Source organism: Gouania willdenowi, chromosome 12 (genome assembly GCF_900634775.1).
Source record: "Gouania willdenowi chromosome 12, fGouWil2.1, whole genome shotgun sequence".
Classification (NCBI taxonomy): domain Eukaryota; kingdom Metazoa; phylum Chordata; class Actinopteri; order Blenniiformes; family Gobiesocidae; genus Gouania; species Gouania willdenowi.
This window is the reverse complement of record NC_041055.1, coordinates 12585205-12603793: the sequence shown is the minus strand read 5'-3', so window position 1 is coordinate 12603793 and position 18589 is coordinate 12585205. Positions and strand designations below refer to the sequence as shown.

At 38.8% G+C, this 18589-nt stretch overlaps 1 protein-coding gene across 1 annotated transcript in view; it reads right to left on the bottom strand.

Annotated features, from left to right (window-relative positions):
- The window catches only part of ror2 (receptor tyrosine kinase-like orphan receptor 2), an 81359-nt gene extending 65097 nt beyond the window's left edge, over window positions 1–16262 (bottom strand). The window contains exon 1 of the mRNA XM_028462569.1: window positions 16004–16262. Within this exon, the coding sequence (XP_028318370.1) occupies window positions 16004–16076 (73 nt within the window). The 5' untranslated portion in view covers window positions 16077–16262. The remainder of the gene's footprint in view (window positions 1–16003) is intronic.
- Between the last annotated feature and the right edge of the window lie 2327 nt (window positions 16263–18589).

Below are 18589 nucleotides of genomic sequence, written 5' to 3'. Positions count from 1 at the left end.
ACAAGCCAAATCAAGGTGTTACAATGATCAGCTGTTCTCCACCCAGTCAGTCTATGTCCTGGACAATTTATCCTGGTGTGGAAGTAGCTTTAATTATATTATTGCTTATCTGGATTTTATTCAAAGTTCACAAACATCACCTGTAAACCCTTCAACACTTTTTTCACTCCCAACATCTATGATGGTAGTGAAGAGGATTTCTTACTTACTCAATGCACATCAAGACCTGCTCCGTTTACTGCTCCTGACAGTTAAAACAGTTTGTTTTTTTTAAGACATCTTCTTTCTCTATATTACTTACACATTCATTTAATTCCTAATTAACTACCAACACTGTATGAAGTGTTTAACTTCAACTTTACAGTTTGTAGAAATGGGTTTATCATGGTTTACTTTAATGTTTTTTCAGTGTATTTCAGATTAATGCGTTTGCATAGACAGCAACTTTTAAATTGGGCTACTGATGATAAGAAAGCCATGCAGTCATTAAAAAGTGGATGGAAAAACAAGCCTCTAGTTCAGGGCTACTCAACTACCTTTTGCTGTGGGTCATTTTGTCAGAAGGCTATGGTTTGTGGGCTGGACATTCCTGGTACAGTTGCTCTCGTAATGAACTGACACAAAGCACCATCACATTTTTAATATTTTTATTGAACTCTTTAAATTCTATGAACAGCACCAGTTGGATGTTTGTACAAGTAAGATAAAATACAAGCAGCTTCAAGTTTGATTAAATAATAATCACAGCACCTGCTGGTTAAGAAGTGCAAGAAATAAATAAACTGAAAAACACAATCAATTCCTGGTTTCATTACATAACAGTAACAGCACCTGGCTTTTTGTGCAAGAAATTGAAAAAAAAAACCCAACAACAACAACAACAAAAACATAACTAGCTTCAGGTTGAACTTAAAAATAAGTATAGTCACAAAGACATATGCCTCTTGGCTTTTTGTCCAAGACATTTTAAAAAACATAACTAGCTTCAGCTTTAGTTTTTTTAAAAGAGCACAGTCACAAAAAAACCTGCTCGCTTTCTGTGCAAGAAAAAAAACAGCAACTGAAAACTGACCAGCTTCTGGTTTAAATAACAGTAACAGCACCTGTAACAGCAACCCGGAAACATTTCAGAGACTGAGTCATTTCTGCCCCGTACTACAACTGCAAGTTTTTTACCAAGTTTTTACCAGTTGTTAGAGATACTATCTTTACCAGGGAGCAAATATTTATTTCTGGTTTTGGTTTTCCAGAGTTTTATTGGGCTTTATTTACGGCGACGAGTTCCTATTACTCGGAAACACATGGAAACCAGTTGTATTTTTTTTTTTTTATTTATTCATTTTTTTAATAATATGATTATTATTTAAAAGGTTACCTCAGTCAGATGTACCCTATATATGTAGGAACTATGCACTATGTATAAACTTGTAAATATGCAGTAGGAACTAGTCATCGGTAAATAAAACCCTATTAAACTCCAAAAAACAATAAGCCGGAATAAAATTTTCTCCCTGAGTCGCTGGTAAAGATAGTAGCTCTAACAACCGGTACAATGATAAACTTGGTGATATTGCAGCCTGAGCATGCAATATGGGGCAGAATTTACTCTGTCTACGGTAGCCTATGCCTCCAAAATGTTTCCGGGTTTTAGTATCTCCCCTTTTTGTACATGTAATAAAAAACACAAGCAGCTTCAAGTTTAATCAAATAATAATGACAGTACTGCTGGTTAAAAAGTGCAAGAAATAAGTAAACTGAAAATGTATATGGATAAAACATCTACCCTTCTCGCAGTTGTCGAATCCGACAGAGGAATTTCCTTAATAGAAGATATTACCTGTTGTTTCACTTTGTTGACTGTTACCACCTCATCGACAGCGGCAATTATACATTCTTTCACCATTTCCGCATCTGAAAATGACTGTTTCTTTTTCGTGAGTATCCATGCTACTTCTGCTGCAGCGTGCAAGTGCGGGAGAAGATTGCTCAGCTTCGTTGGTAGTTTAAAGTAAGTGTTTTTTAGTTTTGTCTGCTGAGCATCTAAACCCAGTGGGTAGTCGTTGTCACAGTATGCATGGGTCATCTTGAAATGCCGTCGGACATTGTACTTTTCCTTTGAATGTGCCATGCCTTCTGTTTATCTGAAGTGCCTTTTCATAATATGCAACAGACCCATAATTTCGCGGTGTAAGCAGCACCGGAAAACATCACAACTCAAAACTGTCACAGAGGGCCGTGAAGTGTCGCGAAGTGCCGTAAAATGTTGAAAAGTGATGCAAAGCCACGTGTGTACAGTTTTTAGCGGACATTAGACAATTTGTTCACTAATTATGGATAGATGGGCCACGGGCTGGTAGGGTTTGAGGAGTGGGTCAGTTTTGGCCCGCGGGCTGCCAGTTGAATAGCCCTGCTCTAGTTTGACTGATGAGTACCAAATGATTTGAAACTGTTCAGAGATAGATGTGTCTTATGTTCACCAGGTTATCTGTGCACAGAAGCCTGTGGGACAAAAAATTAGGGTGATGTGTTCCCATTTCCCATTCTGTCCAGATGTTAACGTTGTACCGTTCAACAAACAAAAAAGCGAGATCTATCTATGGCATGATCAAATATAGCAGTCACCATGTCAAAATGAGAAACAGCTATATCATACTGATACAACCAATCACCAGGTGAACAGGAAGTATGAGGTTCTTTCTGTCCTCAAGTTAGTCCAAACGAATGCCTGTTCATGAGTATCACAGACTGCTTTAATTGGTCTCAGCCCCAGAATTATAATTACTTCCAAATGGAGGCGATGTGGCAGGGCACTTCCTGATAGTCAATTCTCTGCGTGTTACCTCTCGTGGACAAATACAACAGTCAACAAAGATATTCTTTTGACTTTCTGCTTTTTGTTTTTGACCATATATGGCTGCCACACAGAATGTTTATACCTTCATCAATGAACTCTGTCTTTTACTTGAATGTCCCTGAGAGCATGCCCAACATGTTTGACACTCACACATCTTCTGCTTAAAGGGGGGGCATCATGTAAAAATCACTTTTTCAAGCTTTATATTATGTTAGTGTGTCATTCCCTCCTGAAAAACATACCTCCAGTGTTGCTCAGAGTGATTCACGTATTTTTGAGTAATTTCTGAATTTCCTGCCAACAGCCATTTTCCTGCTGTTTTGCTCGAGGGGACGGGGCTCCACCTGGGGACGAGGCCCCTCCTATGTTCTCGTCCTCAGTTCAGCCCACAGCACCCGCCTCTGCTGATTTGGCTTTTAAATTTACTTATTTTAAATGCTTTTGTAAGAAACCCCTGGCTTATATTGTCTGTAATAATCTATGTACGCATAAAGAATTTAAAAAAAAATCACTCCCCTCCCCCCGATTCCAGGACACACTTCAGAGAGAAAACTATGTGTCAATCAGTCTACTCTGCTTGTCGTAGTAGCTACCTGCCTTTACTTTTTAAAAATGTCTTCAGCAAGAAAATGTATTTTCGGAATGCGAAAAAAAACAGCCCTCTTTTACACTTCCCAAGGATGAAACAATTCGTCAACAATGGTTGGAGTTCATCTTTGGAAGAGGCCCTCCTCCTAAAAACATCTGCTTTCAAAACAAGAGCTTATTTAAAAGTGGATTAATAAGTACACTGACACTAAAAAGCATTGCAATCTCTTCTAAAGAGGACTACTTCTTCAGAGCCAGCAGCACGGGTAAGCGATACTGTAACTCAATGTTGTTGTTAGCATTCCTCACTTTGATAAACATTCTAATATATTGAAGCAAGCTAACACTGTACCATTCTTACAATACAATATGCTGTGTTTTAAATTTAAACTTCCCCCTCCTCCCGACACGCAGGGATGACTCGTTTAGCTTGGTTAGTTGATGGTTTTATCTCACCATCTCAACATGATCAATAATCCACTCAGGTCCACACATGTTCTGTGTTAGTGGCCATCCTGGAATATGTCATCGCAACAAGACACAGAACAAACAATGCACAGAACGACCGGAATTAATTTCAAGCGGAATTAAGATCGAGGAATTATTCCTTTCGGAATTAAAATCAGAATTAACCAGGTACTCAATTCAGATTTAAGTTTAATTCGGAATAGCCATTTTCATTTGGAATTGTTTACAATGTCAGTTTAAAGAGGCTTTAATTTTTATTCTGACTTAAAGGGGAATTAAAGCTCTCATGTAAACATTGCCAATGTGGGTGAAGTTTAAGGCCATGTTTACGCAGGAGCTTTAATTTCTCTTTAAAGCAGAATAAAGGTTAATTCCTCTTTAAACTGACCGAATTTAACTTAAATCCGAATTAAGTGGCTGGTGTATTCTGATTTTAATTCCGAATGAGATAATTCCGCTTTCTTGTAAACACTTAACTTGCTTGATTGAAGGGTCATTCTGCGCAGGCGCGATTTACTGCGATGATGACATAATCCAAGATGGCCGTCCAGCCAAAACTATTTATTAATAGGTAGTTTTCCTAAGTACACATTCCAAGCGTAGGATTAGGGTTAAGGCTCAAACATACTTGGGCGGACCCCGCGCACAACGGACTCATTGTGGACTCTCCGTTTTCCTCAGAGCTTGAATAATTGGGCGCACCGCCGCATAGTAGTTTCCATTAAAATCCTACATGTCTCATGATTCTTAGCGCTTCTCTGTAGTCCTTGTACTCCTGGGATGTGTTTTAAAGGTGTTGCTACTGTCATAGCTCATCTGCCGGTCTCTCCTCTAAGCTCGTGTTCCCCTCTCCTCCTCTGTTTCACCAGGAGGGTGAAATGCAGGTCGGTGTTACATTTAATGCGGGTCGATACAATGCCGAGCAGTGTTTTGTGTGACACCAATTACGCGTAGAAGTCCGCGCGGTAGTGAATCCTGAGCTTTGCATTTAATTGGCCCTGCGGACTCCGCAAAATAAGTACAAAGAAAAATACATAGCAAGGTGTATGTGTGAGTGTGAGAGAGAGAGAGAGAGAGAGAGTACTAAAACTTTACACAATGCTCATCACACAAACATCGCCATGGCCCTTCATTATTGGTCAGATACAAATGTTTCACAAGTCCCACTTTGGTCCTGTCGTACGACACAATGTGCACTCAGATTTCACCCGTTTTCACGCAAGGTTATTAAATGAGGGTCACATGTCAATGTTTGTCAGCAGCATGCTTCCCTAGCAAAATATTACAGCCAATAGTTTATGCAGTATGTATAACCAGCCAGCATTACCAGTGCACATCTCTCTCACGCACAGGCATGCACACACATACACACATTGATGTTTAATGTTCAGCTGGTTTTGGTCAAAAGCCTTCCTTCCTTGGATAAATGTAAAACCTATCTGAAGCAAAGCAGAAAGCAGCACACACCAAACCCAATTGTCAGGAACCTCAATGCAGCCACAATAGGACACTAGTGGAAATACAGTTTCTGCATTCACTCTATGTTCTATGAGACTCTGGACCTAATAAATCCTCTCCAGGGTTCGGTTTTTCAAAAGTAATCAGCTCGGAATATGGATAGCGGATTGGATCAAATCGTGAAAAAGTTTTTTTGAAAGAAAAAATGGATTACGTAATCGGATTAGATCACGTAATCCAATCTTGTTTTTGATCCGGATCAATTCTTTAGTTTGGGTTTTTCAGAACTTTTTAGTAGGATTGGGATCACTTTGATCCAAAAAATATGGATTAAACTGATCCCATCAAAAGGATAGATTCAGCATGGATTTCAGGCCCAAAATGTAATGAAACTTTAAAAGTGTATCAAATAATACTGTTTGGATAATGCAGTATAGCCTACAAGACATCAAATGTATTCATAATCATAAGGTTTTAATTTAATTTGTTGATCCGTTAGGCTAGGTAAGCTATAATGTATTCAGCTTTTCAGTATAGGCCAGGGATCTGCAACCTCTGGAGCCTCATGTGGCTCTTTGACTCTTTTGCAAAGATATTTGCAAAATATCTTTTGATATTAAAATAATCAATTGTTATTTCTTACAGATGGAATTGATGATTGATGGCATTAACATCTAATGGAATTCTGACAAAGCAATTGGTTACCCTAAAAATAAATCACATTGTGCATTAACTCTGCTACCTTCCTATTTTAACTCCTGCTACCTCTACAGACCATCAATTCTCCTTGCACCTGTTGCTAAAGTTTTAAAACCCTGGTAAAATAACTAAACTAACAAAAGGCCTATTCTGGAAGAAAATAGAGATTGTATTTGAGTGGGTAAAGATTGATTTAACTGCCAACATGCCTCCTTAATATGCATGTAGCCCTTCAAATCCATTAACTCGCAAAAATATTCAATATTATTTTAACTGTATAAAATTTTTTACTCTGTGTTGTCTTCCTTGAGAAGGTTTTTCTCTCGGCTCTGGAAGGACTTTAATCCAGGCGAGATTAGGCAAAGTGGCTCCTTTGAGAGTAAAGATTGCAGACCCCTGGGTCTACAGCAGGGGTTTGACTTGATAAAATATTCCACATACAGCTGTAAATATTGACCACAAATATCATATTAAATTATATCACTAATTGATGTATATTCATCACAATCAAAAATATTGTTGTTTTGTTTTAAGATTTTTTTTAGTGGTGCATGCAATGCACCACTAAAAAATAAAGCAATGGCAATGGCATCAGTTCTTTTTGAGTTCCAAAACAAATCCAAATCAGAAATACTGTAACTATTGTGTCCCTTGTTGCATGTCCTGTTTGCTTGTTGTCAGGGTTTCCAAAGGCTGAAGCGCCCTTCATCAAACAAAGATGAGCACTGGTTATCCAGATTTGGTGATCCTGAAAAATGTATATTCGGACCGGATTGTCCTAATCCAATGTTGCTTTGAAAAATGAATGGATTACGTGATGTATAGCAAAAAAAAAAAAAAAAAAGATTACCAATTCAAGATCAATTTTATCCAGATTAAACCTTTTGGAAAACTGAGCCCAGGAGAAATGTCTTGTCTGTTTAACACACACGTTTAGTCATTGTTATTGTAGGCTAATAGTGCAGCAAAAACTTCCAAGAATATTTTTTAATTTGTTTTTGGAATGGTTACCAGGTTTTATATTTAATCAAATTATATAGAGTGCTGTACTGTCATACTGTGGGATGTGGTTCAAATCCCAACTTGGGCAACCAGCAAAACCCCTAATGCCACCCGCCTATCTCAAATATGAGCGATACCAATAATGACATACCAGCTTGAATGTCGCCTGGATTAACAAGAACCGTGTCCAGTGTTGGGGATGGGGAACCAGGACATCCATAGGCGCCAGCTGCTATCACACCAAGAGATTAATGAATTACAACAACAGCCCTACAGCAAGGGAGAGCCAGGACACCAGGTCACACCACGATGAGCGATTGGGTACTAAGCCCCAGATGCAAACAGGCTTATTGAAAGAGCTGCTCACTTGATTTTCTAAAACAGTCAAATCAATCAATCAATCAATCTTTTATTTGTATAGCGCCATATCATAACCAATGGTATCTCAAGACACTTTACAGTAGAGCAGTCTTAAGGACGGACTCTTCATTTTATGGATACACACATATGCATATATACGTATATACACATACATACGTATCCCACACCCAACATGAATTCATCATGGCGGCAAGGAAAACAGTTCAATTCATGCACAAAACAATTTGCACGAGCACGACATTGTCTTTAAAAATATTGTTTGCATTTGAAAACATCATGCAAGACGATAACACGCGAAACACAGAAACACAGCTTAACATCAAAATATCTCCTCAGTGATGAACAAAAGTAAGCAAATTGGACTGAAAAGCAAGCAAAAAAGAGAGAAAAAGGACTAGAATGCTGTTGACATGTACACAATGAAATATTTACACCCCAAAATCCTTATTGATTAGTGATTTGATGTAGGTGGTTGCAAGGCCGATAAAACATTGTCTGTGGACACTAATTTTCCCACTGCCTTAGCCAATGGAAATTAAGATTGTGTAGCTCTAAAGTTGTGTGTATACCACAGAAAACAATTATGCATATATTTTTTTAAATAAATAAATCCCTAAGCTCAGCAGATAACATTGTAATAGCTTAAAGCATGTTTTTAAAGAATACCTTGAGTGATTTGAAATATTTTTTTGTTACAGTGTATCACACTGATTCATTTCCAATGTTTTTGAAATGTCTTTTTAGAGCTCTGTGTCAGAGTTCGGCAACAATTAAGCCTTCTAGTGGAATCTCTATCTTCAGGGATTTCAGCAGTGGCGCTAGGTGAAAGGGAAGAATACTGTTAAATTGAACTAAAATACCGTTTTTGTTTAGGAGGTTTACGCTTTCCCTGGGGATGGTAGATAAACGAGAGCAGATAAAGTCACACGTAGCAGAGATTTATATTAAGAGACACAATATTGTCCCCTTATTTCACACTTAAACATCATCCCACCGAAAGCCAGTTTTAATGCGATTTACATCCACAATTGCCTTCATTAGAGTTTGATCATAGTGCAGCAGCAGTGTTCATTTCATTTTTAGTAGTCACACTCTGCTCATATTGCCTCTACTGGATGAAGTGACGAGTGCCGCTACAAACAGTGAAACTAGCTTGTTTATGAGTCAATAATACTGGCTGAAATGTAGTCTTTCTTTGATCAAAAAATAAGTAAAAGTGAAGCAGGGCAGGAAGAAAGTGACTCCTTTTGTAAGTATTCAAAACAACTGACTGTGTTTACGAATTACACTGCCACTGCGCTACAAACAAATCAAGGAAAAGATTAGAATCTCAGCATGGTAGGAAGTATCTGTCTTGGTGAACAAGTACTGCCATAGCGATGCGCTGTAGTAGCCACTGCTCAACTGCTGTGCATTGCATTATTTGTTTTGGTCTGTATTGTTACGATAAAAAAACTATTTCAGTTTCCTGAAGCACCATTTGGCACTAATCAGAATAGCTGCTTAAGTAGCCATGTGTTCCATTTCACAGCTTTGTGCTGCATTGTGATCATTACGCCTGGTTTCTTAGTAGCGCTTTGCTCACAAATCAGGCGTGTTGAAGAGATTTTGCAGCGCAGTTCAATTGGAAGACAGCATGGTGCACCACGCGCTACGATAAGGTAAAGTAGGAAGTAGAAAACTTGTTTTACATCTCAGGCAGGGTCCAGTGCAGAGTGCAGACACAATGCTATTGTTCACCTGCATAAACAGTTTTTTAAACAGCTGTATCACACAGAAGACTCGTATAAAAAGACAAGGTAAAGGAGTGATTGTTTCTTGAGAGTCAACATTATAAGCACCACCGTTCTCAGGCCAGTACCAGTTCTGGGGCTGCGCTGCCAAGCCACGCCAAGTCAGAAAGACATGCACAGATACCAAACCCCTATGCTGCACTCATTGCAACACACAGAGCAGCCCTCTCTAACAGGCTCCACTGCACACAACCCACGCTACACAACACTGAGTTGCGCATGGAGTGTTCCCAACTCAGGAGCACACTCTGAAAATGGGTGACTGAATGTGTACTAGGTGTAGAAAATGATCAAATATGTAAAATTTCGTTCATAATCTAATTCAATATATTGTGCTTCGTAATGACAGCTGCGCTGGATCTCGTGCAAGTCTTGAGAATGATTCACTGGTTGGCTGTATTTTGCTGAAAATTAAATGGAAATAGCTATATGACACAGACTTAACCAGGGATCACCATCATGGGGTCCGCGGTCAGCAGGTAGCCTGCATGAAGCATATGAGGTGCCCTCAGGCCTGTTCTAACAGGAGCAGTAATTTTGTGTAGTTTTAACGTAACCCTCCCAGCTTCCGTAAGTCATCTGAATCATGTACATATAAAATGATTAACAGTAGTTTCCTCTATTAACCCTATTTGGCATGTTTGGTACAAATTCAAAAAGTTTAATAGCCAGACAATGAAACTGATGCGAAACGGAAATCTGTATACTCTGAAACACAATTGAGGTTATTTTTAAATGGAAAATCAGAGTTACAATCATATAAATAATCATATGCTACTGGTGGTACCTATTAATTCAACAGGCATTAACTAAAGTGAACACAGAAAGACTTGAGCTCATTCGTCTTGGAGCCTGTGGCTTTTTTCCCCTGCTACAGCAGCCACTCTGTCTGACTTCTCCACCAACATGGTGTGCCTTATTGTTAGAAACATTCATTAGTAACACAGATCTATCACAGTTGCTGGCATGGATCTAAAATATTTCTATTTGCTCCATCGTACGCTGCCTATCATCACTTTAATAATGCTGTCACTTTTTATAAGCTTACTGCTAAACAGCTTTGCTGAGCTGCATAGCCTGTGATTTCAATCTCTGTGTTATTTCAGGCCTGCCTGGAGAGGTGATAGTTAGCAATGATGCCTCACATTTAGAATGTTGTGGGTTTGTGTGCAATTTGTTAACTCTCACAGACCAGAAACATGGACGTTAAGTTCATTACAGTTTTTTCGGGCTTTACAGCTTTGAGAAGGAGGGGCAGGGAAGCACTAACAAGTGTGTTTGAACATGCATGCATTCATGTGTGTGTGTGTCTGCACGTAAGCCACATGTTCGTTTTTATGGAAATGTGTGCCTAGTGTGTATGTGCTCATAAGAATAAAAAGTGGAGGACAAACATAAACCTGCTATAATGCAGAGACAGCAATGGCATGACAAAAAGTATAATTAACAAAAGTCTATTTAAAGGGGGGTATCATGTTTTTTTCAGGCACACTGTACCATTCTATAGCATACTCAAATAACTATGCAGCCCAAAATTGTTTGGAAAATGCAGCAAATATCAAAAATAACTTTAAAAAAATTTCCCTCTGTAGCAACACTGTTAATGATGCTTCGATTTCACCTCCATCTCAACTCTTTGCCTGTCTGACACGCCCATGAACACTCTCCCTTCAGTACATCATCCCAACATTCATGGATGCTGTTTACTTCTGTTTTTCTGTGCTACTTTCTATTTTATTTACTTATTTATTTATTATCATTTTATCAATTTCCATTGGTCGTAAGCTTACCTCATAAAACTTTTGGATGTCTTCTTTCTTCAAGTCAGAGCAACAGCACCATAACATTATTATTTATGTATGTAGTTCAATCGGTCTGTTAATCATGTAGCCCATGTATGAGGAGCAATAGTTTGGTCGCAACCAAAAGTGCATACATTATGATGGCACGCACTTAACGTAATTTGTAAAGCATCAAACAATACTTTTTATATTCTATAAAACAAACAAATGAGATTCTAACACGTCTGTATGTCTTAATACAGTACTAAATTTAAAACACGGAATATTGTATTGTAACTGTGTTAGCATTCCTCAAAGTGAGGAATGCTAACACAGGTAGCTACTACGATGAGCAGAGTAGAGATTTCCTTGGTTTACAACAGCATCAAAAACTAGTGGTGACCTTAATCGTAGAACCTTTTCTGAATCAAAATTTCCTCAATATCATTTCATATTCATTGCCATGTTATTTCTGCTTCGGTTTACCCATTTCCATTTTGTTTCTGTTTCATCAACTTTCCCTAATTAGATTTCATTACTGTGTATTACATTTCCTGAAATCATACCATACATGCTTTGGGTTAATTGAGTTAAATCCGTGTATCATTCGTTCATTCATTTTTCATTATGTAGCAAAAACATGAAAAACAAAAAAAAAAACACTCATTATTTGTTTCTAAAACCAAAATTAAAAAACGGAAAACGCCTTGTTTTTCAAATTCAAGCTCTTTTGCTTACGTACAAAAAACGGAAAACGAATACCTTATTTACACATTCCGCGATATCTTTAGCTCTGCAACACTTAGGAGTCTCTAAATCCTCTGAAATGTCCGTGAGGAGGTTCTGTGCCCAACACCAGCTAAAGCGAAAAGGACAAATTTCGGATGCACAGTTGGAAGCAGCGACCTTGTAATGCCGAACTGCCGTTAGCAAAGCCGTTAGCGTTGGATGAGAGTACACTTCCGGGTCACGTACTTTGGCCAATCGGTAATGGAGAAAATTGATAATAAAGCTGTTCGTTTTTCTTTACCAAAGCAAAAGAGCTTGAATGAACGAATGATACACAGAGGCAAAATTCTCTGACTCGGTGCTTCGTTTAAGCAACTTTGGCTTTTGATGCCATCACGTCTGCGCAAAGCGCATAATACAAAATGGAGACGGAGACCGACAGAGAGGAGTGACAGGGATAGCTGAAAAACTGCAAAACAGAATTAGCTTTCCATAACAGCACTTCTTCAATCCTACAGCACCTCGGCCGAAATCATCCGCTGTATGAATCGAGCCTGCCGAGTAAACCCAAAGGGTAGGCCTAATATTAATGTCACCTTCACAAAAGTATTTGATTTAGATCAGTGATTGCTAGTGTAGATTATGGCATGTAAAGAACATACACCACGTAACTGAATAATGGGGTTTAACAGGGGAATTAATTGCAGAGCTACCAAGCGTCACCCTTTGAATGTGACAGTCACAATTTGACCCATTCTCACACCACATGCCACACGACATTTCTCACGCTTATATTTCTCCATTTAATACTCTATTTATGTTTTTCATGATAAAAAACTTTGGTCCTCGCGGCTTGCCGTAGTTCGAGTAACTCTGATTAAACTGACCGAGATAACCAATCCATGTCTCCTTTGTACCTAAATATAACCAACCATGGCAGGCACTAATAAACCAATCAAAAGCAAAGTAAGGCGGGTCTTAATGAGCCGTCTCTAACTAGTATCTTTCTCACACAATGCGCCGAGTCATTGACATGCTTTCAGAAAGAAAGTTTGTAGAGGACAGACACCATCTGAGACGGTATGTAACTACCCAATTTAGCATCAGTGTGTGTGTCTGAAAAATGATAATTTTGTGTGTCTCTCTCTCACTCACATGTGTGTGTCAGTGCTAGATATTAAAACTCTTTGTATGTGTGTGTGCTTTAATAGTGTTAGTTTACTCGTCTAAAACATTGTGTGTGTGTGTGTGTGTGTGTGTGTGTGTGTGTGTGTGTGTGTGTGTGTGTGTGTGTGCGTGTGCGTTACAGACTTGTAGATATCAATTTAGACCCCCCTAAAGCAGTGTTTCTCAAAATTCTAAATTTCAAGATCTATCCTTAACTCTGACAGTGAACAAGCAGAACAGTCAACAGCCAGCATTGCACTATATTATGGTCCAGCCACTGTTGGTGGCATGACAGCTCAGGACGTCAAGGTACTACATGCTAATCAGCTACTACCAGTGTTATGATTATGAACACTGCTAGTAACTAGGGATGTAACGATTAATCGTAAGGCAGTTAAAAATCGATTCATAGGTATCACGGTTGATATCGATTTTCTGAAAATTGAATCGCAGTACTTTTTTTATCCACAAGTGTAGGCGGCGGGCGGAGTCTGCTAATACTTTCTTTCTGGCCGCCTTCTACTCTTAAATATGTTAATAAATGATTCATTACCCCTTTAGCACCGAAAGAATATCTGTAATATTACTTGAATATCTGTAAAAGTCACGTTTTTCTATTAGCTCTGTCTGCTAGCATAGCTTCTCTTCTTCACTGCAAGAATTTCTGCATGCCAACCGACCACTGTGTTACCAGCGCCCTCTGCTGGTCCAAACAAATATGACGTAAATCAGTGTAATCACAGTTTTTTTTTTTTAAAGTCCAATTGTTAAGGCACAAAATACATTTTCAGTTGCACTTTTAAAAAGAAAAAGAACTATTATGCAGTTTTGCATTGTTTATTATAGAACCAGAATTTATATTAATAGGCTTCATTTTCATTTCTATTATTCCTTTATTTATTTCATTCAAGATTTTTTTTAGTTAAATTGCATTTTTTTTAATAGTTTATCAAGGGATTCTTTTGACAATTAAATATAAAAGGAAAATAATACAGTCCCATTTTGTAAAATAAATCGTGAGAGAATCGTATCGTGAACCCAGTATCGTGAATCGAATCGTATCGGGAGTTGAGTGAATCGTTACATCCCTACTAGTAACTGAATTGCACTTGTAGGTTATATCAACATAAATACATAGTGAATGAAACAAATGCTTTGTCTGATCTAATGTTCATGTAAACTGTTCTTATTTGATTATTTTTGTATGTAATAGTGTCTTTCTATGGACATTGAGTCTGCTGCTAAGACATTCTTTCAATCAAACAACACTTGATGTTTTAATGTTTTTTACATGATTTGCTTTTTAATGACCTACTTTCTGTTGCAGACAAGGAGAGCTGAGGTAAAGGTAGCAGTGTCAAGGCATCAAAATCTGCGACAAACACCTACAACATGAGAATGTCCCCAGCTAAATGATTGAGAGTTGGTTGAAATGAAATATTGACAAATAAATGTATTTTGTCAAAATTCTTGTTACAGTTTTAATTTCTAATTTCTGGTTAATTAAAACTAGCATTAGGAGGCCACAGTGCAGGGAGAGTCTTTAGTCTTTAGGTATAAATTAAAGTTAAAACAGGCCAAAGCGATGTTGAAAAAGGCCAAAAATTTTTTGCCAGAACGCACTGTCATTTTCTGAAACTTGGCACCCCTGTAATTGTAGTGCCCACATGGTGAGGCATTATGTGAAAAAGTATATTAGTGAAGTGTTGTTTGAAAATTACACAGAAAATAAAATGCTACAGTTACTTTACACTTCATTCACATCATTATTATGATTGTGCTACACACATGCACCTCTCTCTCTCTCTCTCTCTCTCTCTCACACACACACACACACACACACACACACACACACACACACACACACACACACACACACACATTAAATAGTAATGTGAAATTACTGTTACTATTGCTTATTTTTTAACTTTAGAAAAACAAGAAGAGTGTAATGTGGCTGTGAATATTGTATTGTATTGTAACTGTGTTAGCATTCCTCAAAGTGAGGAATGCTAACACAGGTAGCTACTACGATGAGCAGAGTAGAGATTTCCTTGGTTTACAACAGCATCAAAAACTAGTGGTGACCTTAATCGTAGAACCTTTTCTGAATCAAAATTTCCTCAATATCATTTCATATTGCATGTAAATGCAAATTGATTTAATTACAAAACATGTGTTTGAGAGTGTATTTGTTTTCTTTAGATGTTTTAACAGTTTTTGTAGCTTCAACATATAAGGGAAATTGTCCATGTTGCAAATAATTACATCATGTAGGATAAACAGTATTGTTAACTGTCATTCTAAGTGGTTGTTTTACTATTTGAAATTTAGTGTGCCACCTTAAGTCTGTGCCCATGCAGTGTCCCCCCACCAAAATTTCGTAGACCCACCCCTGCATATCATGTATTCTTAGATATGTCTATTGTATTGTAATTCAGGTATTGTCTCTTGTTCACCTTTTAAATTTGATCAGTGAGGAAAAATCCATCTTTACTGATGCATGAGCACAAAGAAGCCACACGCGCTCTGTCCTGTTGAGAGAGCTCACAGCAGCAAGACATTGTTTTAGATCCAAGAAGCAGAAAGGAGGGGCAAAGGTGCGAGTACTGTCGGCCCCTGTGCCCCACCCCCATGGCCCCTCAGCTCGGACCAAATGGTGAGCCTCAAAGTCTGAGCTACTAACAGGAAATGCCCCCCAAACGAGCAGGGCAGACATACAGAGAGTTCAATTAACATGACAACATTTTCAAGTGAGTCCTCACACCAGCACTTTCTCCAACCCATCCAAAGACAAAGACTGAGGATAAAGAGTGGAGGAGAGCTTTAAATCTCCTCTGAAAACCAGCTAAAGTTCGACATGACGGTGGAATGTTACCCAAACACACAGGTCAGCGCGGCCATTACGGCTGCACATCAGCCTTAAAAGCTGGAGGAGAGTCGCCAATGATGCACAATTCTGCGTGCGCAACATGGAACCACATTGCAGCAGTTACGCTGTCCCACAAAGGTCTGTCCGCTCTTTCACCAAATTTCAGCCCTCTCAACAATATTACCGGGACCGAAAGTGACCACAAACTTACCGGAACATCTCAGACTGGGATCCCAGATTAGCACGCAGAGTAAAGAGCTCAGGAATGTTGTTATGGCGTTCATCTCCAGAACCTCTGAAGCGCAGGACGCGCTCAAGCTCCAAACTTCTTACCCACCTCTACCAGTAAGCAGGAGAGCGTACAAAGGTGTGGGACAGATGCGGGTTCACGAAGGAGAAGAAAGGCGCGTTCACACGGCGCGCTGAAATGCGCGCTCAGTAGGTTATGCGTAGGGCGCAGAAGAGGCCGAGTGGAGGGCCCCATCTACAGCTTGGAGTCGCGCATCCCACACTGTCAACACAGTGTGCGGACCACCGGCTCCAACTCACACACCTCCTTACATTATAGCAGAGGTTCTGAAGGAAAAAATAACGAGCTTATTCATGATACACAGAAACAATGATCGATTAGTGTATTTTTTTTTTTTTTTTTTATCAATCAAACTTCCAATCTGTGTTAACAAGTTTTAAAATACCTTTTGTGTAATCATGTGATGTTGCAAGCTAAAATCAATTCTTTAAAAGCGTTTAATACAGAGGAGGAGCAGTAGTTGTAGTCTGTAGCACCAACCTTTTTTGTTTATTTATTATTTATTTCTGTACATTCTGGTTTCTTTTATATTCTCTATAGTCTGCATTTATGTATTCATATGTTATTTCAAAACCCATGTGCTGCTTTCCTTTTCTTTTTGTAATGCTACTGGAATTGTAATTTCCCAAGGGATCAATAATATAATCGTTTTTTTGTTTGTTTTATAAATCGAACGGCTAATTGTCAAGTTTGATGTACATTTATTTTTGATAGAATTCATTTAAACACAAATTGTGTTTTGTCCATCTGTCTGTATCACTGATGTTGACCTTCCCTGCTATAAGATACAGGGACTCTCATATCTAAACGTAGGCATGGGCAGCATCAGAGTAGGCGTACACTGCAAGATGCAAGTTTTAGTGATTAAAAAGGGTTTATGTTTATTTAGTCAATCTAACTTGGTGATTTATAATGATATTACTTGTTATCACAACATCTCAGATAAATTGCATATACAGGTACATCTAAAAAAAATTAGAATATCATAAAAATGTTTAATATTTATTGTCACTCATTTCATAAATTCAAACCCATATATGATATAGGCTCATGACACAGAGTGAAATATTTCAAGCCTTTGATGATTATGGCTTACAGATAATGAAAACCCCAAAGGAGTGACAAAAATATTAAACATTTTCATGATATTTAAATTTTTTTTAGATGTATCTGTAGGTATGTATACAAGTACATCATATACAGTGCATACGGAAAGTATTCACAGCGCTTCGCTTTTCCCACATTTCATCATGTTACAGCCTTAATCCAAAAGGGATTAAATTCACTTTTTTCCTCAAAATTCTACACATAATACCCCATAATGACAATTTAAAAACGTTTGTTTGAGATTTTTGGCAAATTTATTAAAAATAAAAAACGAAGAAATTACTTGTACATAAGTACAAGATCACTGATCATCCTTGAGATGTTTCTACAGCCTAATTGGAGTCCACCTGTGTTAAATTCAGTTTATTGGACATAATTTGGAAAGGCACACACCTGTCTATATAAGGTCCCACAGTTAACAGTGTATGTCAGACCACAAAACAAGCATGAAGTCGAAGGAATTGTCTGTAGACCTCCGAGACAGGATTGTCTCAAGTCTGGGGAAGGGTACAGAAAAATTTCTGCTGCTTTAAAGGCCCCAATGAGCACAGTGGTCACCACCAGGACTCTTCCTAGAGCTGGCCGTCCCTCTAAACTGAGTGATTGGGGAATGGTAAATGGACTTGATTTATATAGCGCTTTATCACCACACTGAAGCAGTCTCAAAGCGCTTTACATATCAGCTCATTCACCCAATCACTCTCACATTCACACACCAATGGGACAGCACTGCTATGCAACTTAGGGTTCAGTGTCTTGCCCAAGGACACTTCGACACATAGTCAGGTACTGGGATCAGACCCCCAACCTCTCGATCAGAAGACGACCCTCTACCACCTGAGCCACGGTCGCTTTAGAAGAAGGGCTTTAGTGAGGGAGGTGACTAACAACTCGATGGTCACTCTGACAGAGCTCCAGGGTTCCTCTGTCGAGAGAGGAGAACCTTCCAGCAGGACGACCATCGCTGCAGCACTCCCCCAATCAGGCCTGTATGGTAGAGTGGCCAGACGGAAGCCACTCCTTAGTAAAAGGCACATGGCAGCCCGTCTGGAGTTTGCCAAATGGCACCTGAAAGACTCTCAGACCATGAGAAACAAAATTCTCTGGTCTGATGAGACAAATGCGTGAATGCCAAGTGTTATGTTTGGAGGACACCACTCATCACCTGGCCAATACCATCCCTACAGCGAAGCATGGTGGTGGCAGCATCATGCTGTGGGGATGTGTTTCAGCTGCAGGAACCGGTAGACTAGTCAAGATTGAGAGAAAAATGGGAGATGCGAGATGTTCTGAGAGTCACGTGACAGTCTGTGAAAATTCAACATGGCGGCTCGCTGCCTCGACTAGTCTACCAACTTTGTTTACCTGCACATATTAACG